The sequence below is a fragment of the Mastigoproctus giganteus genome, chromosome 7 (genome assembly GCF_048544385.1).
Source record: "Mastigoproctus giganteus isolate SK-2022 chromosome 7, ASM4854438v1, whole genome shotgun sequence".
Taxonomy (NCBI): domain Eukaryota; kingdom Metazoa; phylum Arthropoda; class Arachnida; order Uropygi; family Thelyphonidae; genus Mastigoproctus; species Mastigoproctus giganteus.
Window position 1 is genome coordinate 224338382 of NC_143581.1, and position 27133 is coordinate 224365514.

Below are 27133 nucleotides of genomic sequence, written 5' to 3' on the forward strand. Positions count from 1 at the left end.
TTGTCTGCAACTTTGTGATTTTTACCTACTTTCCACCAATAATCACATATGTAACTGTAAATTGAGAATTGAATATACACGGGCTGGTCATTTAATTCACAGAATGATGGCAGCATCATCGTACAACCACTGAATTTTGACAAACCGCCAGTAGAAAGTAGGAGAGTATATCAAAGAATATACTGATAGTTGCTAGTTCTGGCATGTCTGGTGATGGCAAAGTGGCCTGAAGTTACTGTATACGCACAATATGGTCCCACAGGAACTAGTTATTGTTGGTGACTCTATTGTCAGGGAGACGGGGAATATATTATGCAAAAAAGGATAGGTGGAACAAGACCAGGGTATGTCTGCCAGGGAAAAAAGTTGATGACGTTGTAGAACAGATATCATCTTTGGAAAATGCAAAAGGCGCGTTGCCGAGTGGTCAATCGCCAGCATGCAGTAGTTCTTGCCCACATGAATATAAATACAGTTAATGAGTGTGCGTTCATTGTCAAAATTATTAGTCTTACTTTCTGCTGATCTATGGTTGTGCTGGAGTATAAACAAAACCCTCCTGTTTTTTTTTTTTTTACTAAAAGCAATTAATGTTTTAGAAGCCAATCCACAAACCTTATTTGGTGTCTCCCGTGACAGTATTAATTAAATTATTCGGCGCTAGTTTCACAAAATAATTCGCAGTTTTCCATATCTTAACTTTAATAACAACACCATCAAATAAACTTTAAAATACTCGAACAGTTTTTCATAGAGAAAGCTTTCACTGCACGTTTCATTTTTAATTAAGCACTGTACATAAGCTTGCAACCAGATCTGATGTTATAATAACAAATTCCTAATTAACACTTTGAGCATTTGCTGGTCTCATTAAGTTCATATATATCGCTTCGCTGCAGAATCAACTTGTGTTTGAATTTGTCAATCTTTTTGGTGCAGGAAAGCTATTTATAGGCACGCTCCTGAATGCAAAAAATAGGATTCAAAAAGAGATTCTTATTTTCCGTACACAACTCAAGTTTAACGAAAATTACGCACCACTTTAATTCTTCAATTCTTAGAATTTTCTTGTCCTATCTGGATTTTATCACTGATAGTCTTATTTAATACACAAGACCGAAACCCTCGTGGTAGCACAGTTGGTATTATCACTGTCCTCCTCACACCAGGTGGAAAAGACCTCAGTTCGCATCCCGTCAATGAAGGGAAGAATTTTCATGGATCTTTTTCACAGCGTGGCTGAGTTAGTTGGTCTCAGGCGAGGTAGCGTGGTTTGTTCTCTCTGAAATTTCGGAGTTTTCGTCCGGCAAACAGCAAATCGACCACAGAACACGCAAAAAAATTATACAGTATATGGCGTAATATGGCCTAAGTTGCCGATGCGCCTAAAACTCAACAACAACAAGACTGAAAATAATTAAAATTCGTATCTTATAATTATTAAGAAAAGAATACCATCGCAATAAATATGACAGTTATTTCATAAAATACAATATGAACTCTTTATAAATCAGAAGTTAATTAGTATCCTATTTTGAGTCAGAAGTTATATTCCCAAAAGAAACACTTTATCAAAAACCATTTTATTTACAATATAGAACCGATTAAGGAAAATTCAAACCCTCTCATCTTCATTTAGATCTTTCAAAGATTAACTTTTGAAAAGCAATTAAAGGAACTTTATTTCCATCAATGTTCAGGTACTAAGTAACCTTGCTTTGTATATGTATGTATTTGTGTAGGGCTACACCTGGAACGTTAGTTCGTTTCCGCACCACAAAATACCACCAAGGGAGGGTGGTGATGGACTTTTTAAAAATTAACATAAATATCAAAAATTATAGGTTATATACAAGATCAAAGGAAATAATCAAGGTTAACAATCCTCAACCTAAAAAACAAAAGGCCTAGGCCAGTACCATTTAACCAATATACATAACTTTACAAAAGAATTTTAGCCCAGAAGCAGGCATAAACGTTATAAACAGATTAGGTTAAATGTGACATCCAGTAAGTCCTGCAATCATCAGTAACAAAATCACAGTCAGTCAATCACCAATACTGTTCAAGGTTTAGATGCCTAAATGGCCTAAATGGATGTCAGATGAATTAATGAGGCTCGTGGAGAGAAGAAAAATGTATGGGATGAATATAAATTATCAGGTGAAACAGAAACCTATGGCAGATATAAGCTTGTCTGTAATCAAGTCACAAAGGAGGTTAGGCAGGCGAAGGCAGATTACGAGAAATCTTTGGCAAAGGATGCAAAGAAACACACCAAAGAGTTCTTTACTTATGTAAACTCTAGAAGGAAAGGGATGAAAATTGATCAGATTGGACCACTTAACATAGATGGGTTGACTATTGATGATCATGCTCAGGTAGCTGATAAACTAGATGAGTATTTTGCATCTACATTCACACATGAGGAGTTATTCAATGAGGGGAATGCCAGACGTTTATCAAACTCTAACAGGGAGCTAAGTGATTTTGTAATAACTGAGAGCAAAGTGGAGGAGAAATTGTTGAAGTTAAACATAAGGCACCTGGCGTAGACGGGATCTATCCAGTTATATGAAAGGAGGCAGCAAACCCTTAGCCATAATTATGAGCGTTTCCTTGGACTCAAGGGACGGAGGTCCCCACGGACTGGAGGGGTACAAATGTATCACCAATTCACAAAGGGAGTTCAAAAGGTGACACAAGTAACTATAGACCTGTTAGTTTAACTTGTGTTCCAAAGAAAATAATGGAGTCACAGGTTAAAGAAGCATTGCAGGATCATCTAGACAAGACTGCAGTAATAGTTAAGACACAGCATGGGTTTGTTAAAGGGATGTCTTGTCTGATCAATTTGATTGGATACTATGATGTGGTCACACAGGAACTGAATGTCAAAAATAATTTTGATATCATATACTTGTATTTCAGGAAAGCTTTTAATACAAATACTGTTGCACATGGAAGATTGCTGTACAAATTGGAGCAGTGTGGCATTAAAAGCAAGTTGCTACAATGGATAAAGTGATGGTTGAATGGGAGACGACAGAGAGTGGTAATCAATGGACACTGCTCTTCGTGGACAATTGTTATTAGTGGAGTTCCCCAGGGTTCGATGCTGGGTCCATTGTTGTTTTGTGTATTCATGAATGATATTGATGACGGTATATCTCGATTAATGTCCAAATTTGCAGATGATACAAAGGTTGGCAAGGTTGTTACGACAGTAAAGACAGTATGCTACTCCAAGTGGATCTAGATAAGTTGGGCAAATGGGCTGAGCAGTGGCAACTGAAGTTTAACATTGACAAATGCAAAGTATTGCATATGGGTAGTAATAACCCAAGAGAAATTTACAACTGTGTGGTACTACCCTTAGAGACGGGGAAAGTGAAATAGACTTGGGGTTATTGTGTAGTAAAATATGAAGTTTGCTGAGCAGTGCAGACGGGCTGCCAGGGCAAGTCATGGAGTCTTGTCAATGATATATAGGAATTTTGCTAGCAGGGACAGGGAGGTGATTATCCCGTTGTACAAGGCAATAGTCAGGCCACACCTAGAGTATTGTGTACAGGTATGGAGGCCTCATTTTAGGAAGGATGTAGAGTTGCTAGAACGAGTACAAAGAAGGGCAACAAGATTGGTGAGGGGATCAAAGGGGTGCTCTTACCAAGAAAGGCTTAAGTTCTACAAATTGCAGCGCCTAGAGAGTAGGCACCTGCGAGGTGATCTAATTGAAGTGTATAAGGCCTTGAATGGGTTGAGCAAGCTGAATGCTGATGGGATTCTTCCTCTTGCTCAGATTAAGAACCTGAGGGGGCATAGATTCAAATTGAGGAAAGACAGTTGTAGAATGGATGTGTGGAAGTTTGCCTTTAGCCAGCAGGTGATTGATTGGTGGATCAGACTTCCATCTTCTGTTGTGGAAGTTGATAACCTAAATAAATTTAAGGCTGAGCTGGACAGGCATTTGGAACGAATGGGGCGGTGAAATGGGAGGATGTTTTTTTGGCTGATGCTGCATAAGCTTGTTTTCTTGCATCGTATGCCTCTATTAATGCTAAAGTCACCGTCAGTCAATCACTAATAAAGTCACAGTCAGTCAATCACCAATAACAAAGTCACAGCCAGCCGAGCAATTTCAGGAGCACAGGAATTTTCATCGTAAAATTGAGTTGTAGGTCGTACACTTGTAGAGTTGGGAAGAAAGAAAAAAAAAACGAAGAACATTATAAAGCACAGCACAAGACCTAAAATGGTAGATCTTTTTGAGATTTAATTTAATTAGTAGTTGACTGCAGGAAAGGACGTCATGGCACAGAAGATCGTGGGCAGAATCCAGTACAAAGATGTCGAAGATGTTGTTTAAGGCAATGTAAACCACTATGAAATCAATTAATTCTGTTGGTAAATCATAGAAAATGGATGTCATTGTAGTGAAGGTTCAGAGTGTTGAGCTGAATTTTAAGCAGTAGAAGACGCAGTAATTGCAGAAAGAATTGCAAGTCTTTTAGTGACGTCTGCCTTAGTAAAACTTGAAGGGATTGAAACTGGTGGCATTTGATACAAAATTATGTTCCAATCATGATGAAAAGTTGGGAATTGCATTCTGCAGTTACTCGAAATTCATTGTATAACGGACATGAGTAAAAAACATGCTGCCAATCTTCCACACCGCGGCAGTGACAGAGTTCGGCAGGCGGCAAGCGAAATTTGAACAGTTTCTGATTTAATGATCCATGTCCTGATAAATAAGAGGCAAACAAGTCAAGACTAAACCAGACTGTAGCTTTCTTATCCATAAGAGTGTCAACTTCAGGAAAAAATTTACGTGTACACAACCCAGTGACGTGCTGTCCCACCTACTCTGCCACAAATTGATCAACTCTTCCCAAATTCTTCGTCGTTCAGCTTTAACATCGACTTGAATGTTAATAGAAATTCCAAGGATCTGAGTGGGGATCTGACGTCTCAGGTCACTGAAAATTACAAAGAGATCGAGTGATAACGTCCCATCTAAAACCTGCAAAGCAGGTGTTGAAACCGTTCGACAGATCTTCAAAATGCAAAGTAGCATTGTACGGCGGATTGAGATTAATTTTGATTGAAATTTTACTGTCGTCACCCTATGGAACCAAGCGCCAGCAGCATAGGCAACCATAGAGAGGAACACGGAGTTACAGTAAACTCTTAAAGATCTTCTAGAAAGACCCCACTCAATTCTAGAAACTTTGACAACAGCGTCGGTAAAAGTTCTAATCTTAATTCGCTGATTGGATAAATGAGGGAGCAAATTTAACCTGCTGTCAATAGTTATTCCCAAAAGTTTAATTTCCGTTACCAGAGGTATTTGTGTATTGTTAATTTAAACTCTTGGTAGTCGACGAACGTCCAATTTAGAGCCAAGAACCATAATTTTTTTCTTGGTAGGACTAATTTTTAACTTATTTTCGACTGTCCATTGTTGAAGATCAGATAAAACTTTCTCAGCAGATATTTCAATTGAAGATCTTGAATTGCCACTAACAAGGACTGTCAAATAATCCTCATATGCGATGATCTTCACGTTGTCGAAGGTTCGATTAATCCAACCTTGCAAAACTAAATTCCAGAAAAGTGGTCCCAAAATGGAGCCGTGAGGACACCCTTGAAAGACCTGACGCAAAATTTGTCTGTATTTAGATCTGACAGTCAGTGATAAACCTGTTAGAAAAATATCTCTTAATTAGAAGATAAAGTTGCTGGGAATATTCGGCATGACGTAGACGTTCGAGGGCCTTTCCCACCAAAGGAAATCAAAAGCACCCTCGAAATCAATAAAGATAGCTAGAGTGTACTTGAAACTGGAGTGTTCAACAGAAGAAATGAAATCAACAACGGCGTCCTCGCAGGATCTTCCAGGAGTGAATCCTTATTGGTTAGGCGCAGTTAGTCCCTGTTCCAATAACAAGTTGTTTAGTCGCAGGGCAATTAAACGTTCCATTAGCTTACCAAGGTTGGCCAATAAGGCTATAGGCTGATAAGACCTTGGTTCCTGAAGGTGGCTTGTCTAGTTTCCTAACCAACTTGATAAGGGCAGTCTTCCACAGATCCGGGAAAGTTCCAGCCTCTAAACATTTATTGAAAAGTTGTAAAAGTATACTAGGCTTAATCTTGGGGAAATACACAATAAAGATATTCTCCAGCATCTTCATTCCTGGGCATTTCTTAATTTTAACTTGCTTGACCGCTGTATCCAACTCGATGTCACTAAAAGGCTCAGTCTTAATTGAAGAAACTTACAGAGAATTGGCAGAATGAATATTAGTGTGACAATCAGAATCAGAGCACACACTGTCCTCTAGGAAAAGATTATTTAGAATAAAGTTTACAGAATCCGTCCAGTTAGTGGTCTCCAAACCATTGTATGCGATCGATCCATACACACTTCTTGTGTAAATAATTTCTTACAATTTTGTAAAGTAGTCTCCCACGGGTCTGTTACCAGAGTTGTGCACAAATTCTGTACATGTTTCCTTTTTTTCTGGTAGCAATCGCGTTCGCATACCGTTTCTTGAGACGAATGTAACAATTATAAAAGGTGCGAACGTCAGTCAGCCTGAGACAAATGACAATTACGCTGATATGTGCGTCAAGCATGATGTACCTGTTTCCGAAGTGAAGACTATTCTGACGACCACCAGGACGAAGTTCTGGAATTGACACGTTTTTCCTTGATGACTTATACGATGAATTCATCAGAATTTTTTTGAATCTGTGTCGCAGCTTCAGTCACAGACAGCGTCAAAATGAGAGTTAGTTAGTTTGGAGAAATCAGCATTTACAAAGTACTCAAATATATCCCAATTAACATTATTAACTGAGAAGCGGACGAAATCAGCCACACAGACACTCGAAACTGAGGGGTGAGAAGGTATGGAGACCGAGAAAGAAATTACCCGATGGTCACTAGTCGTCCAGTTGGGCTGTACAGCCCAATCGTTGATAGCTAGATTACAAGAGGAATTTGAGAAAGTGATATCAATGTTTGATTCGCCGGAGAAGCTGAAGAACATAGTAAACTGTTGAGGTCTGTTAAAAATCTTCATGTTATTATTAATAATAAATTCTTGCAATTTCAATAATTGTGCTCGAGCATCAGAGGGCGCCTCCGTAGTCAGGTGGGCAGGAGCAGTAGTGCGTAGCACGCGCTTCTTGATTAGACCGGGATTCGAGCCCATGGCCACCAAATACGGAGGATGCGGAAGATCAGGGAATGACCACCGCATATCCCCAGCCCGGATAAAGGGTGAGGGTTGGCGTCAGGAAGGGCATCCGGCCGTAAAAAAATTGCATGCCAAAACAATAAAAACGCTGACCCCATATATAATGGGAAAAAGCGAGGACAAAAAAAAAAAAAAAAAAGTGCTCGAGCATCAGAGTGTACACTAAACCAAAACTTAGACTTAGCGTTTACATCCGCAGAAATGAGGACATTATGAGGACCCAGAAAATTCAGTGTAGATTCTAGATAATTTAACGAATTATTTAAATCTTCAGATGGAGGACAGTATAATGAGATGATATAAAAGGTCATGGTAGAATATGTGACAAGGATACAAGTTGCAGTTTGGTGACAAAGACCATTAATGACAGTTACATCAATTTTGTCGTTTAATACAACAATAGAAGTCTTCGGCTCCTGGTGAACAGGTTGAATAACTCTGGTGGAAAGAGAATATTCCGTGATCTTAGAACGATCTCTCACTCGCCCTTTAGCAAAATATGGCTCTTGAATAGTAATAATGTCAATTGAGTTTTGTTCTGCTGTTAATCTAATCTCGTCAGAAGCAACTTTAGAATGATGCTCATTGATCTGCATAAGTTTCACACTGATACACATAAAAAAATTTTCGAATTCCAATAATTGTGCTCGAGCATCAGAGCGTACACTAAACCAAAACTTGAATTAGCGTTTACATCCGCAGAAATGAGGATATTATGAGGACCTAGAAAATTCAGTGTAGATTCTAGATAATTTAACTAGATAAGTTCGTACTATTAACATCAACAACAGGGAAATTGTTTTCGCTATATACACTGGAATTGGGGGAGTTACTCATCAGTCGCGCTGTCACCAAGGCCTTTTTGTAGACAGGACAGTTGCTATCTCTCACCGAATGGTGAAAGTCACGTTTTTCTCTCTTACAATTAATACACGATGGCTCCTCGTTTTTATTAGGACAAGTGTCCTAATAAAAATTTGCTGAGTATATGGTATGCATCAGGTTATTCGTTTTATTTTTGGATCAATATAATTCAATATATGTTGTGATTTCGTGAACCTTATAATTAATATTCGCTTCAATTTTTATTTTAATTTATCCTTTTTTTATTATTTATTTATTTAAGAATTTATACATTATGATTTTCTTCTTACTTTTATGTGTGTTAAGATTTAAAATTTAATTTATCTGATTTTAGAAGTTTTCATTCGCGAATTATTATTAGTCAGCGTACGTATAATTTATATATATATATACGTACATATTTTATATAGACATATGTTATTAATTTGTATAATCACACCATTAATTTTTGGATTCCCCTCTAGTGATAGTTGGTCACGTTCTGCTCATGCCTTCGAGGATACAGCAGTACGATTGTGAACGCAAGATGCCGCGATTGCAGAGTTAACAAACTTCCAGCACGGAATGATAAATGGTTTCCGCATAAGCAATCAGTCTGTACGTGACATTTCAATGGCACTGACGATTGGCGATACGATCTACATATGGATGCGGAATGGTGCTAAAACTGTAACGAAACGATCCGGAAAATCAGAGTAGGACCCTGCATGGTTTGGATTTCCACGGTCGTGCAGCCATTCCACAAGCGCTAATCATCCCGATAATGCTGGTGTCGTCTAGTGTGGTGTAAGGCCCGCCGTTTTTGCGCCGTAGACCATTGGAAAGCTATGCTTTGGAGCGACGAGTCACAGAACATGGACTGAATCTCACGGTCGTGCCTTGTTGTGGCGGATGCCCAAAGAAAGCCCTCTGCCGGACTTATTCTCCTCAAAATGAAGTTTGGCGAAGGCAGCGTGATGATCTGGGGCTGTTTTTCATGATTTGGCCTGGGACCATTGGTTTGTTTGGGAAAAATCATGTATGCTGATTATCTATCTAGACCTCCTAGACAATAATACGTTACATACATTTTTTTTTTTTTTTTTTTTTTTGTTAGTTGTTGGCGCATCGGCTTCTGTGGCCATATCGCACCTCCCAAGGTGTTTGCATTTTCTACTCTAATCCAAGCCCGAGACGGGATTCGAACCCGCGACCTTTGGGTTGCCAGGCAGGCACTTTACCCACACGGCTAGCCCGGTCGGCACATACATTGTGGCAGCACGTCGGCGATATGCTGATACCTGTATCAGTAGGACAACTCCATGTCATACTGCTCACGTTGTTAAGGACTGGTTTGAAGATATCGTTGAAAAGTTTTAGTCACCAGACCAGAGGCCTGACACCAATCCTATAGAGATTTGTGGGATGAATCGGATCAGAATGCGTGTGAGGAGAGACTGTCCAAAAAAACAGAGCTGAACTGGTCGCCGCTTTGAAGGCCGAATGGCGGAAAATATTGCAGGGCATTTACAAACTGTTGGACTGTTGGAGAATGTTCCACGAAGACTGGAGACTACCAAAAGGCTAAAGATTTCAGCAAACATTATTAGTTTTCCTGTAAATAAAGGAAAACTTTAGGCGCCTCAGCAATTTAGGCCATATTGCTCCCTCGTATGTCTGTAAATTACGTGGTTGATTTGCTGTTTGTTGGTCGAAAAACCTGAGTTTCCGGGAGATAAAACCCGCTACCCGTCTGAGGCCGACTAACTCAGCGAGGTTGTGAAAAAGGCCCATAAAAATTCCTCGCGTCACTGACGGCACTCGAACTCAGGTCTTTGCCGCCCGGTGTGGGAAGGACAGCGATTATACCAAGTGTGCTATTCAGGAGGGCTAGGTACAAATCGATGCACATTGTAACTAGGTCCTTTAGCCTGTAATGTGCGTACAGTAGTTTCTCGGCCTTTTGGCTAAGATCAAAGTGTAATAGTAATAAAAAACCAAAAAATCAACTTGTGAAAATGATAATAAGAATAAACGAAATTTAATGTTTCTAAGTTTTCAGACCATATCTATAAACCAAACCGTGTGACTTGTTATATGTAGCGACTTCAATTAACATATGGGACAAAGGAGATACTTGCTCAAATAACATATCTGCAAATTACTGGTTGTTTTATGGTCCTTTTACCTGTGTTTCGAGATGAAAAATCCTTGGCAGGAGGAGGGGGAAAGAACGCCTCTTTCAGAGACCAACTAAACTTGATACCACACGAAACGCTGTTTAGAAGTTCCGCTGTCATTGATGGGAATAAATCACTACAACCTAGCCATGAGAACCTAACAGAGAGCATTATAAATAGAAGCGGAGTAACCATTCTAATACTGTATTACAAAGGCCAGTCCACAAACTATGCGTCATATGTTTCAACTTAAAAAGGATAATTGGAGATTTTAGATGCTTGAAAATTGCTTTCAGACAAAGAATAAACGTGGAGCAAATGTTCACTTAACCCTTTCGAATTAGATATTTCAAATTTAAAGGATTAAACAAATAGATGAAATTAATAAAAACTTCATGAGGAACACAAATAATATTTTTAGAATAAAATGCAACGCTTGTTTCTATTGTTTCGAAGTGTAGTTTTATCTAGAAACTTAAAACAACTAGACTTCGAAATTCCGCGCTGTTGTTAGGCGCTTCCAAAGCAAACACCTTGAGCAATTTCATGAAATACTTGGAAAGGAAACTTTTTCTTTACAGCTGATTTGCGTATAAATAACGGATGTAATAATTTACATATGAGCGATAACTTGTTTTCTTTTAACTTGCCTGTAAGTAAAGACGATGGCATGGGTGTGAAGTTTTTAACCATTCAGCTCAGTAGTTGCTTTTAAGAATGCTAACGAGTTAGAGATGGCACCTTCTCAAATGCCATTTCTAAATCGCTGACTATAAAAGCAAAATATTCTAAACAGTAGTTGTAATTGTGATATGAGAATACTAAAAAGTGTTTATTTCCCATTAAAAATAGACTGTTGTTAGGAGCGAATAAGTTTCTATGCAGAACTGTTAGATAATGAGTAGGTAGAACAGCAGTTGAAACTTAAAAAAGTGAAGCGTTGTCTTTACAAGCTCAGCGAATTTGAACGCAGACAAGAGATAGAATACCGTAGAGCAGGGCTTCATGGCAGTAGCGTGCCTGGGGAGTGCAGGGGGAGCATTTGCTCCCCCTGCAACATTTTTGCCTTAAATGGCGCCTATGGAAGGGTGCACAGTTTCTTGACAGGGAAATAGGCCATATAAACTTCAAAAGTGTTGAGTATGCCGCTCCTCCAGCTAATGATTTAATTTAGGCTTATAGTACTGTGAGCCAGATGCAGAACTTTGCATTTACTAGCTTGAAAGTTTAATTACTATTTTTAAGCAGTTGTATTTGTAATGCCACGTATTGCCATAACTTGTAATGCCATGATTAGTATCGTTATTAAAAATTAGAAATAACAAGGGCCCTAGAAGAGAGCCCTGTGGGACCCCCACACTGGTCAATTCGGTGCGTTGACTATTTATAACGGCTGTCTTCTAGTAACCATCCCCTTATCAACTGTCCCTATTCTCATTGCCAAACTTTGCCAATTTATATACTCAACGTTCTTCAGAAACTTTACTAAAATCTAAGTAAAATTATAACAGTTATTCCGTACATTCAGGTCCTTTGTCACTACCTCATAACACCTTATCAAACTTACCTGGCCAGATCCTCCCTTAACAAAACCATGTTGCGCCAGTTTTATATCATTGCACCCGAGATGACTGCATTGTATCCTTAATCATAGAGATTCCATTAATTTTTTCTACCATACATCTGACTTATAGATCTATAGTTGCCCGGATCACCTTCTTAATAACCTTCTTAGCCGCTTCTGTCTGTATAACATAGTGGATCGATAACATAAACTAGCTCCTTGCGCTTTTTTCACTTCTAAATCCGCAGAGCCTTTTCAGATTCTTATATAAATAATGATGCAAAGAACTTATTCCACTCATCCACTAACTGTTTAGGATCAGTACTCATCCTGTACTGATCCCGCTGCTCTCATGTAGCAATACGATTCATTTCCTTCTCTTTGTTTTAAGTGTTCACATATGCAAAGAACTATTTAGTATATTTCTTGAACCGCTTCGCAAAATCATCTTATAATCTGACATTTGGCAGATTATAGATTATTTTTCGTCCAGCAGACAGCAAATCGACCACAAATGCGCCTATAACCCTACAACAACCAGCTAACACTGAAAACGATTTGGAAGAGAAATTATCGCGCTCAACTTTAAATAAAAATAAATTAGTCAATGCATTCTTTAAAATTTATCCCCTCCCCACAGTTTTTTTTTTTTTTTTTTTTTTTTTGATTACTTACAAGTTCTAGATTTGGCCATTGTGCAAATCCAGATCAATCCAAATGATTTTTTTATTTTTCGTTTTTAAACCAAAGAAACTTAGACCATGAAGTGATAATGTATTACGTTGGTGAACTGAGCTTCCTGGATGAAAAACTCGAGGTCCCTCAGAACGGTATAACCCCCCCCCCCCACACACACACCTGAGACCGAGTAACTCGGCTAAGAAGTTAAAAAATAAGCACATAATTTTCATCTGCCTTGACAGAATTCAAACTACTGATGGGCATAATCGAGAGGTTATAATCGATTATAGCAAAACGATTGGTTTATGCCCATCACTAATTCAAATCCCGATCTTTTCCACAATGTACTATGTGTACTGATTATACGATTTTCAATAAATATTGTTTTTAATTTTGACTTAACTCTCAAGTGCATCCAATTGTTAAGCAATCAACTTCTGCAGGTGTAATTTATTTGTAACCATAGTCAATCACTGTTTATTTATAATCACCGTCCTCCCACGGGGGTGGAAAAGGCCTGAGTTCCCGTCAATGACGCGAGGAATGTTTTTGTGCTTCCAACCCCCCAACGTGGGGTTGGAAAAATTAACAGAACACGTGATGTAACTCGTGCAGCTTGAGACAAAATTTGTTATGTTGGTGTACCATAGAATAACGATGAAATGAGGGGACAGCGATAAATTTAAGAAAGGTATAAGGGACATTTATAAGAAGTTTTATAAGAATTACCGAAAAGGTGACATTACAGAAGTCGATACAAGATGCACGAAGATATAGTCATATAATATCAGTACGGCGTATAATACCCTCCAACGGCTAAACGGGACTAACAGACGTGAACCATTCTCAATATAAGGGTGTCTGTAAGGTTCCTGGCTTGAAGCCGTGAAGGATAATAAGGCGTACGGAGTGTGCCTTATGTATAATAACAAGTTCTTCTTCTTCTTCTGTGGCAACATATAGCATCCTTCCACCAGCACACCTGAGACCGACTAACTCATCCACGGAGTGAAATAATGCACATAAACAGTTTCTCGCGTCATTGACGGGGTACGAACTCTCTCCTTTTCCAACCAGGTGGGGAGGATGGTGATTATATCCACTTTGATGCTACGCAGTAAAGCAAACGATGATAATCGAATTATGGTCTCAAAAAATTACTCTTTAAAAGGTCATAAGGCAAACAGTAAGGTCATGTTGTTTCATTTAGCTTCGGAAAGCGATCACTGAAATTCGTTTCCTCAACGAGTTCCTACATTTAATTTTCACTTTTCAAAAGACCCGTGTTCCGATATAATATTGTGTCCGGGCGTCTATTGTGCTGAAAACAAAGTGCCGGTAGTATAAAACAAAGTCCTGTTGTCGACAAATAGTTTAAATGGGTTTTTTTTTTCAAATTACATTTCTCATTTTCCCAATGACGAACGTAATTTGAAAAAGCCTTCCACACAGCCACTACTTTTACTCATAAACAAAGATATCTTTCTCTCTCTCTCTCTCTCCCAGCTCTATCCGTTTCCTTCACTCATCACTTACGTAGTAGGCAATAACTTTCCTGGAATGACTGTTGCTACCACACACCGGTACACGTGGTCACACATAATTCTCTTCCTGGAGACACCAAATGAACTGGCTTTTTTTTTTTTTTCTTTTTTTTTTCTTTCTTTTTTTTTTCTTATTTTGTCACGTTGAACGTCAGCGCTTGTATATTATTAATAGCTTCATCCGAAGCACTTGTGCGTGGCCTTTGATGTGACTATCTGTTTTCCTAACAGAAGTAGGCCAGACAGCATCATTTGTTTGCGGTTTGTTAAGGGTTACTGTTCCGTAAGATTTTTTGAAGTCGCGACAGACAATGACGGAGAACTGCCAGATTTTAGCGCAATAAATTGCAGTGATCGTCCAGTGGGTTTCTGTTGACCTCTTCTGCACTCCAATCATTAATTTCTGAAGATAACAAAGCCGATGCCATTTATTCAAATTCCGCGATAAGCGTTTAATTTCGGTTGTCTGCACCATTATGATGGATACGAAAATAACATAAAGCAAAGTGGATCGCGATATTTGAATAAAATGAATTTTGTTTCGGGTTCAAAGTACACTGTAAAAAAAAAAAGAAAAAAAAGAACGGCAATAAAAATAATCAATGCGACGAACAGTATTAAATAACATGACAATATGAAATAAGTTTATTGCTACAACATAAATCGATTGCCAAATCTGGAACTTTGATAGTAATCATTTCAATCGTTCGCTATTCATTTCATTTATTGTAAAATAATTTATGGCGTAACTAGCGGTTAGTAACTACTGAGCATCCGATTAAAATCTCTCGATTATGTCCATCATTAATCAGAACACAAGGAACTGTCATTACGATCTCAAAAAACAGAACAAGTGATTATTTTGTGTACATCACAACTAAGGTGACTATGGATAATAAAATCAGAACTGGGGAGATTACAACCGACGCGTATCATGAATTTCCTTCCTTGTTCAGACAAAAGGAAAGTAGGAAAAAAGTTTCCTAGAAATGATAACAATAAAGACCTTTAAAAGTATGATAAGGTCGGGAAGAGTGAATTATATCAGCTAGCGCTGTTGCGAAAGTTAAACCTGAAAACAATTGTGCTTATTTTTAGATATTAGCACGGGGAAGCCATTAGCATGAATTAATAAAGGTTATAGTTTACTGGAAAATTTAATTCGAACGTCGTTTGTATTGGTTCGTGGACTTCTTGTACCTTTCGTTTCCGCAGTCTTTAAACCTTTTCAAATTTTCTTTTGGGCGATTCATAGTTTGCCATCTACAGGCGACCAAACAGACGCACTTGAAGAATTATAACCATCCTGTATGAGGCGAGCTTTTTCTTATAAAATCGCACCCTAAAATTATATTGTGGTCTCCCTGTACAACGAAAGTACACGGACAAAGAAAATGCATGCACAACAAGGTAATGTGCCCATATTATTCTGATGACTAGACGCCATTTTCTCTAGCGAAATGTTTGTCAGTACAGTATTTTATTTAAAACACAGTATTTCTGCTAATCTTTCGTTGCCTAATGCGTAAATAAATAAATAATAGTACTTTTTTTATGGTCAAGCGGTCAGAAAATTCACAATTTCAGTGTAACCGATTTACTGCGGCAGTTAAATGAACACAACATTTTTTGAGGTAGTATACAGGCTCAATTACAGTTTAACATGGAATAATAATTATATTAATTACTCTCTTATTATCAGAGCCGTGCAAAGGTACTTGGGGGCCCAGATGCAAAAGGGGTTAAGGGGCTTCGTTTATTTATGTTGAGACTTTGATGGCTCCCTCAATTGGGGCCCCTAGATCGGGGTCCTGGAGCGGCGTATCCCATGTACCCTCATTTGCACGGCCCTGCTTATTATATTAAGAACATAATAATAGCACTCGCTAATAAATAAATAAGCAAATAACTGTGATGTTAACTGATTGGACTGTCCTGTAAAGAAAATGTCGAATCCAAATTCTATTGGGGAAAAAAATTCTCAATAGAATTTAACCCAGTTTCAGGAACAGAAATTACGGTACAAATTTGCTTCTTGATTTTACTTTTTAATGAGTTCTTCTTGTAAGAGAAAGGGCCCAATCCATTTGATACTGTAAATCGAAGTTTTTATTTAAAGGTTTATCTTAAGGGAATTTTGTCTTCACTGAGTATCCACAGAAATAAAATAATTCCGTGAAATATACTGTAATGGAATAATCTAAAAGCTCCGATTCTAAAAATAATCTAATCGCATATGCACTTGTGTATGTACAATATACAGAAGTTTCTTTCTAGAGGAAACGAGATAAAAGAAAGTATTTCAAAGTATCCACCAGTTCCAAGAATAATTCAGACACCGAGTAAGCTTGCACACCCGAATCGCTGGAGACTGTGGAATACTGAATAATTGAATTATAAAGAGATTCTGGTATGTGCATTTTGGGACAATGGTGGCTTTATTTAAACTATCCGTATCTTCCTAATAGCTAAGATTCAGCGAATATATTTTTCATATTTGCGAATAAAAGAGATCTCTGTTATGGGGGTCTCTTTCTCCGCCTTTATTGAATGCCTAACATTTCCCCTAAAATCCAAATAGATCGCTCAAAAAACAATTTAGACACTGGAGCCCCAAGTAATTTATAACTGCTCTGAAATCTCGTATCGTTCCATGGAGTTCTTTGGCCGTTCGTTTCATCCCTTTATCCTGATCGGCTGTTCCCTTAAATCTTACAAGCGAATGGCGCACTTCAATTACTTCGGCAAGTGCAGATGTGCTCGTCTGTCTCGTGCTGACGGATGTCCCTAGAGAATGAAGGTAGGAAAATTATAAAGGATATAACATCGGCTTGGTTCGCAGCGAACTGCTTTCAGGAATGTTCCATTCGCCTTTTAAAGCAGCCTGGATATTTCTTCTCTAGAAAAGCTTACATTACGATGTTGATGTCAACAGTATGACAGGTAGCAGCAGAAGTCCTGTCAACCAAATCCCATGGTACATTATTGTGACGGCACTTTCCTGCGTCCGGTAATCTGTTTCCATGACTACCCCAAGAATAACAGGCGTGGAAGTTCTGAAATACTGAATGGTCGCAGATATTTCGTGTCCTTATTTTTCTTTTTCTGTCCCTATTACTTTATCCCATTCCGGGCGCTTCAAGTACTTGTGCGCACTGGTCTTTCAGAATAACTGGCAGCTCAATACCGTCTCATTAAAATGGCAGCGTAACCCGAACATATGCAATATCGAGCAACTTTCGTGCTGTTCCTTCAGTCAGTGATTGATGCCGATCGAAACGGTAATCAAAATCTGGGACGATTTTCGGCCTATCATTTGCATTTGACATGTAATACACTGATATAATAATCATCTGAACACAGAAATTAATGATTTCGGCAAAAAAAAAAAAAAAAAAACTGCAGTCAATTTGGCATATAAAATATATTAATATAATCATTTGAATACAAAAATTAACGTTTTTTCAATGAAAAGCAATGATATGCAGTCAAAACCTACTCACAATTCTATTAATTAAATCATTAAAAATATTCTTTTAAAGATCTAAGCAAAAACAGCGTCGTTTGCTAGAAAGACAGTGACGCCCTCTCTAAAAAATAACAATTTCTCTTGTTATTTCCCCTTCATCGTATTATTTCATTTACACAATACCTACTTCAGCTAATAAATAATATCTAATCTTCATGGTGAATTTGTACCATTTGTTTTATATTATTATTAAATTAAAGCTGTATTTCAGCTAAATTTTTCACATTCAGCTGGTTTATTAGATACGCTAATAATATTTCTAAGTTCACCACTTAACCGACAATTACAACTGGGTATAATTATGTTTTTTTATAAGAGAAAATACTCACGAAGGAGTACGGATTTAAAAAATATTGCACCCTTGAGTTCCCCTGGTTTCATGAGGCATCAATCTCATGATTTGTTTCCCAAATGGTAAGCCATAATCGTTTATAAAATTTCCTAAGATGTCGGAAGACAATTGAGAGTTTCAAGATCTTTTCAAAATACTAGGACAAGGTAGTTTCAGAGCTGCTTGGCCCAAGATGATCAGTATTTTGTTTTAATAGCAATTCGAAATAATGAGATGACATTATTCCAGTTACCCTGCCATCTAAGCTAGTACAATTTTCCAAATAGCGGTGCAGAGTGAGAGTGAACTGTATTTCATGTACCTTCCTCTAATTTCCGAGCACAGGATAGGACTGGATATACAGAGTAGCTAATGAGGTTCAAATTATTATATTAGGACCACATATGATTTCTTACATATACCCGCATATGTATTATGTCTGTAAATTGCGTGTGTTCTCTGGTCGATTTGCTTGTTTTGCTGGACGAAAAAACCCGTTTCTGAAAAAAAAAAAAAAAAAAAACTTGCTATCTACGCCTGAGACTGACTCAGCCACGGAGTGAAAAAAGCCCACGAAAGTTCCTCGCGTCATCGACGGGATTCGAACTAGGGCCTTTTCCAACCAGTGTGGGGAGAAGGGCGACGATACCACTGTGCTATCGCAGAAACCGCTAATTAGGTTACAAACAGAGTAACCACTCCTGAATTTCATACAGCAGTGGCGCTGAGCTTCTGGCTTTACATACGACGGGTACGTACCACCGTACGCCAAGCAGTACATCCGAAAAAAGTATTTGCCTTGTTACAAAAACATTGTGATCATACAAGAAAACGTTTCTTCTTTTTTTCGGTACTGGCACGCAAATTAAAAAATAATAATAATAAAATATTGGGAACTTCTGCCACAGAACATATACGAGATACAATAATTTATACTAATTACTTTAAAGCACTAATAAGGAGTATAACCTGCATCACCTTCCTATATCACCTGCTCAAAGTAACTGTTCCATTTACTAGAAGATCGATGGTTTTTTATTGACGCCTGACAGTTTGGTTAGGGAGTTCTGTTAATAGGACGTGTGTGAAGTTCTACCCAGCATAGCAAATTGCAAAGGCCAGATTGCCATAGCGCAGGCCTGGGCAAACTTTTTGGCTGAAGGGCCACATTAGGAATTCAAAAAGAAGGCGGGCCGCACGTAAATGACTATTTTTAGATATATATTATTTGTTATCATGACGAAGAAATATAACATAAAAAAAATTATTCTCTAACAACCAAGAATTTAATGAGATGAATGGAACTGTTTTACATCTTTTACCATTTTTTTAATTTCGGGTGTTAATTTTGTAGTTGAGATTCTTAAAACTGCTAAATGTTCATCGGTGATGCTTGTTTTGATCGTAAAGAATTTTTATTTAGATTCATGATGGAAAATGTTTGTTCACATATGTAGGTTGATCCAAAAATAAACAACATTTTTCGGCCAAAGTCTTTAAGTTCGTCGAATTTGTCCGAATTAAGAGTATTGTAAAATTTACAGATTTCCTCACGACAGCGCAATTCCCTTAAATCGGTATCACACTGCAGATCTATAATCTGAAGCTGTAGTTCACTCGGTGCACTATCAATTTCTATTGAAAATGGGTCGCGCACTATTGCCAAACTCGTCTCAATTTTTCGGAAGTCGCCAAATATTCGTGAAAAGTCGTCATTCAGCGCGTTGATAATTTCACAATATTTTTCAAATTTATTTTCTGGAATCTTCAGCAACTTCACGATCGGCCGGTCAGCAGTCCTATCCTATTACTCCGCCACCGCAGCAAAACCGTTGTCGTCATCACCGGATGCCTGTTACCGTAGTTTCGCGCAGTTAGTTTATAATCGCAAATTATACCGTTATAAAAGCGTCCGTTGGCTCGCTCCGGTTCGCGCACAATTTCAAATTCTATCTCAATTTGAACAATACAGAGATGATAAAACAATTTACAAGTCGACAAATTATATAATGTATTATACATACAAATTTATTTTTCAAAAAGGCGTCGCAAAAGGCATAAAATAAGTAAACTTTTTTTCGAAAATACAATTAAAGCTCGCGGGCCGCACAAAAATGTACGGCGGGCCGCATGCGGCCCGCGGGCCATAGTTTGCCCGGGCCTGCCATAGCGTCTAAAATTCACTGTTTGGCAACTTGTATTTTCACAGAAATGTTCAAAAGTTTTTCGGCCTTCACACATGAAACTTTTTGAAATTCACGTCATTTCTAATTATTTGTCAAATGTCTCATAACAATTAATCACGATTGGTCACGACTGTTGATCAATCGCCTAGATTAATAGGTTAACCCTGGTGCCTAAGTTTTGTAAGTGGCGTCTAGATCTGGAAGAAATTTCTTAACTCCTGGTCTTACCATAATGTACTCATCCATTATAATTTAACATAATATTAGAACAAAATTAAATACTCGTATGTCCCATTCTGAACTTCAATATCGATCTCTGTGATTACTGTTTATTTCCAAGACTAATGGTAGGATTAATAAGCAGGATTACTGCACTGAGGACATTTAATTAGATTAATGATGAAGTGGGAAAAAGAGAGGCTGTTGCTGAACTAGAAATATTATTGCGGAGTGCCTGCACGTATAACGTCGAAGGACAGCTTGTTTTCCTTACTGAATAGATTTTTTTCTCTCTCGGTAGGCTGGAAAAGACAGGTGAATAGAGCTCGTTTAATCGACGAAATGAAGCTCGGTATAAGTCGATAGAAAGATGTGCTGAAAATGTTCCGTTGTCAGCTGGAAAGAAAGAGGAAGGGATGGGTCGAACGGTTATGGAAAACTACTGGTGTTAGTGATGTCATACAAGTATGAAAAAACTCGCTACGTCAAGTGTAGTGATAGATGGGAAATGGGTGGATGTCTGTCATTCTTCTACATTATGACGCTGATTTGAAGTTAAAATGTTCACAGCAGTGCAAAAGCAAATGAAACTACAACAAGCTAAAGTTTTGCCAAACCTCACGGAAGAGCTAGATGATTTAGTAGGTGAGGGGTGAGAGTAGGGAATTATCTTACTCAGATGACATTTAGCAGTTTAAATCTATCTATCTCTCTAATGGAGTAGGGGGAACAAAAACTGCCTTTTAATATTTCGAATTCTTCTTTCCGGTGTTTAGTTGCTGCATCAAAAAATCAAAATTTTACAAAATTGCTATTAAAATACCTGTTATCTGAAACTTCTTTAGCTTTGGAGAGTAACTAGTTTCGCAACCATAAATGTCAAGTAATGGGTGTGAACGTTGTACAAGTTTTATTCATAAACGGGTTTTCCGTGCTAAACTCGCCAGACCCACTTTACAAAACTGAGTAAGAGTAGCCACTACCAGGACTTTGTTAAATTGATGCAGTGATGTTTTCAAATAACATTTTGTAAGCATTTTTTTAGCAATCATTGATATATTTTCTAAGCATTCTCGAGAATTTTTGCTGCATAATGTACGGTGCGAGATCTGTCTGTGTAAGTGCATGCTCCGATCCCGCTGTTCCTTGTTTAGCGGGATTGGAGCATGCATCATTCTGTTTAACCAAAATAGATCATTGCGCAAAGGCATTTTCATGCAACAAAACCAAGTTAGTTGAACCGTTTCTCCGTTCTTTTTCTTATAATCGCATGTTTCAGCCGATGAACGAAAATGCTTGTTTAGATGAGTTACTCAAGTTAAGGGGGAACCACTTCGCGTATCATTGATGGTTTCATGCTTTGAATCAGACTGAAAACAAAAACATTATTGTTGTTGGAGAGGTTATGGAAACCTAAGAGACAGAGGACCCATGAACTGTCACAGGAAAATAACCTGAAAAATTCCATTAAAATACATGCTTCAGCCTAAATGTTTTTTTTTTTTTTTTTGGGTTCCTTCATTTTTTGGGATGAAAATCGAAGTTTCTGGAAAGAAAACATCACACAACCTTAACCGAGCCCGATTTTAGTTTAATAATTGTTGCTGTCCTCAAAGTAAAATTTCAACAGCATCAGAGTTTTTCCTCATGTTTTTAATGTAGAGGACAAAAGCAGAATAAATGTTGAATTAGATAAAGCTGTGAGTGAAAAATTGTATATAAGTTACGAAAGAAGTTGAAGAAATCGTGCAGCTATTAAAAATATACTACAAATGAAAATCGTTTCAAAGATGCACAGTGAAGTTGTCGGAGGGCTTTTCGTAACCATTAATCCGAAGAGAATTATACAGTAGACTCGATTATCCCGGTTGTGGATTAACCGAATCTCTATCGAGGAATAATGTTTGTAATGTTTCTGAGGGCAAGGCCCTCGAATTTCTCAGAAACCACCTTTGATTTCTGCCTACTAGCCCATTCTATAATAATTTTAGTGAACTTTCAATTTTACTACTTTACGGTTAATTTTAGCGTTCTTTTCTGGGTCATTTATTTTGAATCGATGTGCATCCATTATGTTAAAAAAAGAAAAAAGGTTGTTCTTTCTACTGAACAAAAACTTTAGCTCGTCATTAAGCAAGAAAAAGGTGCTAAAGTGTCAACTTTAATGAGTCGTGCTCGATTACATAGAACAACAAGAAGATGCCGCTCCACCGAGAAAATGGTGCTTCAAAATTTACGTACTGGAAGCAAACCAAAGGAAAAAACGGACTTCATTGTGTTTCTTTTTTCAAAAAATATATATTTATAAATTATATTGGGTTAAAATATTTTTTATATATTTTTTCAAAAAAATATATAAAAGTTAAAAACTTCCTGTAACTTTTAAGTTACAGGAAGTTTTTAATATTTCTTTTGCATTTCTGTAAATAAAAAAATAGGTGTTTTATTTAATTCTTAACGAAATATATTTGCAATTTCTTTACAGTAACGTTTTCATTAAAGTGCTTTCGATGTGAATCCAATCAGCAACTACACTGTGCAGAGCATTTCGATAAGGAAACTGCAAATCTTCAAGAGGAGTCTTGTGACGATGTATTCGAAGCCAGATTCTGCATTAAAGCCACAGGTATATATAAAGGTATGCGATTGTAGAAGCATAAATTCTAATTTTAATCGACTGAAAGTGATTTGAAAAGTAGGTTGCATTAAAAAATTCCACATTATGAACTCAAAACAAAATGTCCATGCATAGGTGTGTCTAGTGCGCATGCGTGAAAACGTAATGGGTTTTCACTCTTATCGTAATTATTTTTGGATTTTAATATATTTAAAAATACCATCCTTTGTTCCTTTTTGAACAGAGAAGATCTCTTTAAACTTTGCATCCCGACTTTTAAGTGCGTTTTTAATTGAAATCTTCTGAAACGTTAAAATTGGTTTCTCAATAGAAGAGGCAGATGCTCATTTATTTTCCGCCTCAACAGGCAAGCTCACCGGAGCTAGTTTTAAGTAATAAACTTAATTTTCTATCTAATACAAACTACCTAAGTGGTATTAAGAGCCCAGACCATTTTCCGATGTGTACTTATTGTAAATGAAGAAAAACTCCATCTTTTCTGTGATGTCATGTCTGTGAAAGTAGCTAATGAGTTTCTTTAGTAGCTGGACAAAAGTTGGCATCTAGCGAATAAATATCTGTTTTTTTCTTTTATTAATATTTTCATATCTTTTAGAAAGTTTTGGCTTTTTTTTTTTTTTTTGTGAAGATGCAAAATACCTGACTATTTGTTGATTAACTTCAGAAGCAGAAAAATCTGGTTATCTGGTTAAAGATCTGGCTATCTGGAAAATCTGGTGGTCTAGTTAAAGTTTAATCCAAATGGAGTAAACTTTAGCCCAGTGAATGATAAGTTATTAGAAAATCTCAGTTCAGTTCTCATTTTGGCTTGGTGCATTATAGCCCTAGCTGCTCATGCACCAAAATAACCAAACCCAAACCAAATCAGTTCTCATTTCTTACTAGTCAGTTGATATTTACAAGTGAATTAAAAAAAAAAAAAAAAAAAAAAAAATGTAGCAGAGCATGGCCATATTTACAATGTATGCAAAATTTAAATATAAATATGTTAACAAATACAATGCAAAAAACCAATTGTTCATCAGCGTGTACAAATTTATAACAGTTTTTTTAAAAATATTTCATTAAAAATAATTTAAAAAACTGGATTAGATTATTTACTAGGACTGGTTACAAAAGGTGACCAGACAGATCCACTTGCAATGAGAGTTGGCTTCCAGTGAAAGTTACATAAATTAGTATACAAACTGATGAGCATGCATGTTCAAACTATTCCTGACTCGTATATCTGTGTATATCCAAGCATGCACAGACACGTGCATAGGCATACCAATGGTTGGCTGCTATTTCAGAGGTAACAGTAGTGGCAAATGATGCAAAAAAAAAAAAAAAACCTACACACTTCATCCATCCATATCCTCTAAGAATTTTTCTAGTTCTTCCTTGAATTTATTCAAACCACCACTTTCACAACAACAGATGGAAACCTGTTCCAACATTCAACCACCTGCTGGCTTAAAGGCAAACTTCTGCACGTCTATCCTGCAACCATCCTTCTTCAAATTAAATTTATGCATTATCATGTGTATAGTCTCAGCAAGAGGAAGAATGCCATCAATATTTAGCTTATTCAATCCATCCAAGGCCATTAGCATCAGTAGAGGCATGTGATGCAAGAAAGAAAACTTATACAGCATCAGCCAAAAAAAAAAAAAAAAAAACTTCCCATTTTGTCCATCCATTTGCTCAAAGAATTTGTCCAGTTCTTCCTTGAATTTATTTAAGCTGTCAACGTACACAATGACTGATGTAGGTTTGTTCCAGCAATCAACCACCAACTGTCTACAGGCAAATTTTTGCACATCTATTCTACAATTGTCTTTCCTCAATTTGAATTTATGTCCCTTCCAGGTGGATGCATAATCTGAGTGAGAGGAAGAATACCATCAGCACTGAGCTTGCTCAAACCATTCATGGCCTTATACACCTTAAGCAGGTACCACACAGGTGCCTAGTCTCCAGATGCTGCATTTTGCAGAAATTAAGCCTTTCTTCCTAAGAGCACCCCTTTGTTCCCCTTACCAATCTCTTTTACCTTCTCTGTACTCACTCCAGCAGTTCTACATCCTTCATAAAATGAGGCCTCCAGACCTGTATTCAATACTCAAGGTGTAGCCTGTGGCCTCACCACTGCCTTATATAAGCAAAATTCCTGTATATCATTGACAAGACCCAATGAGCTTCTCTGGCAGCCAGTCTGCACTGTTTAGAAAACTTTATATCTGACTACACAATCATCCCCGGGTCTTTTTCATTCTCCACTACTCTGAGTGTAGTTGAACACATTTAGTACATTATCTGGGGTTCTCTTCTTCTTCCAGTCACAGATCCCCTGAGGAGCTGTTGTGGCCACCAACAAATTCCTCCAACTGCATCGATCATGTGCTGTACGAGCAGAATTGCAAAATGTTACACTAAAAATTCACTGATCCCATCCTTCCACCTAGTTGCAGGTCTTCCTTTAACAGCAGTTTTTGGAGTTGGTTTTGTTATGGTCTGTATGGCATCAGATAATATGGTGGTATGCCACTGCCTACCACAAGGCCGATTTTGAAAGGGGCCGGCTTTAATCATAGGACAAATCATCATGCATCCCACAAGATGCTCTTGAAAAGGAAAGGTGATTACAGCAGAGCCCTATTTAGCATTAGTAAGGGCACATGATGCAAGAAAGCAAGCTTATATGGCATCAGCCAAAAAAAAAAACAAAATTCTAATTTCGCCCATCCATTTGCTCCAAATGTTTGTCTAGTTCTGCCTTGAATCTATTTAAGCTATCAACTTCTACAACAACAGATAGAAGATTGTTCCAACAATCAACCACCTGCTGGCAAAAGGCAAACTTCCACACATCTATCCTACAACTGTCTTTCCTCAATTTGAATTTGTTCTCTCAGGCGATAGTTCTGAACATGAGGAAGAATCCCGTCAGTTGAGCATGCTCAAACCATGTTAGACTTTATACACCTCAATCACATCACCTCGCAGGTACCTAGTCTCCAGACACTGTAATTAGCAAAACTTAAGCCTTTCTTCATAAGAGCACCCCTTGGTTCCATTCACTAATCTTGTTGCTCTTCTCTGTACTCATTCCAGCAGCTCTACATCCTTCTTAAAATGAGGCCTCCAGACCTGTATACAGTACTCAAGGTGTGGCCTGACCTGAAAGTCCCCTTATACAAGGGGACTTTCACCTCATTAACCCTACTAGAAAAATTCCTGTATATCATTGACAAGACACCATGAGCTACACTTGCAGACCATCTGCACTGCTCAGAAAACTTCATATCTGCATGCACAATTATCCCCAGGGCCCTTTCATTGTCTACCACTGTCACTGTAGTTCCACACAGTTGACATGTTACGCTGAGGTTACTGCTTCTCATATGCAGTACTTTAACATTTTTCAATGTTAAACTTCAGTTGACTGAAGTTTAACATCTCTCTTCACCTACTCAACCATCCCTTTATCCATAGCAGCAATTTGCCTCCAATGTCACACTGCTCCAATTTGTGCAGAGTCTTCCATGTGCAACAGTATTAAATGCCTTTCTAAGATCCAAATATATGATATCAAAATTATTCTATGCATCCAGTTCCTTTGTGACTACATCATAGTATCCAATCATCTACATTCACATGAGGAGTTATTCAGGGAGGGGAATGCCAGAGGTGAATTAAACTCTGGTAGTGAGCTTAGATGATTTTGTAATAACTGACATCAAAGTGGAGGACAAATTGGTAAAGATAATCATAAGAAAGGCAGCTGGGGTGGATTGGATCTATCCAGTTATATTAAAGGAGGCAGCAAAGGAAGTCAGCAAACTCTTAGCCATAATTATGAGAGCATCTGGGGATTACTCTGGGGAGGTACCTATGGACTGGAGATGTGCAAATGTGACCCCAATTCACAAAGGAGGATCAAAGGGTGACACAAGTAATTACAGACCTGTTAGTTTAACTTCTATTCCAGGAAAATTAATGAAGGCACTGGTTAAAGAAGCACTGCAGGATCATCTAGACAATACTTCAGTTATAGCTCAGATATAGCATGGTTTTGTTAAGAGGAAGTCTTGTCTGACCAATTTGAGTGGATACTCTGATGTGGTCACAAAGGAACTGGATGCAAGGAATAACTTTGATATCATATACT

The 27133-nt window shown here is 37.7% G+C and overlaps 1 protein-coding gene across 2 annotated transcripts in view; it reads left to right on the forward strand.

Annotated features, from left to right (window-relative positions):
* LOC150083725 (UPAR/Ly6 domain-containing protein bou-like) overlaps nt 1-27133 on the forward strand; it is an 84552-nt gene that overhangs the window by 46626 nt on the left and 10793 nt on the right. The window contains exon 2 of one of the 2 annotated variants that reach the window (XM_090377447.1): nt 22828-22968. In XM_090377447.1, coding sequence (XP_090233573.1) covers nt 22828-22968 — 141 coding nt within the window. Of the gene's footprint in view, nt 1-22827; nt 22981-27133 lie in introns of both variants that reach the window. The other variant, XM_090377446.1, reaches the window with a different exon arrangement.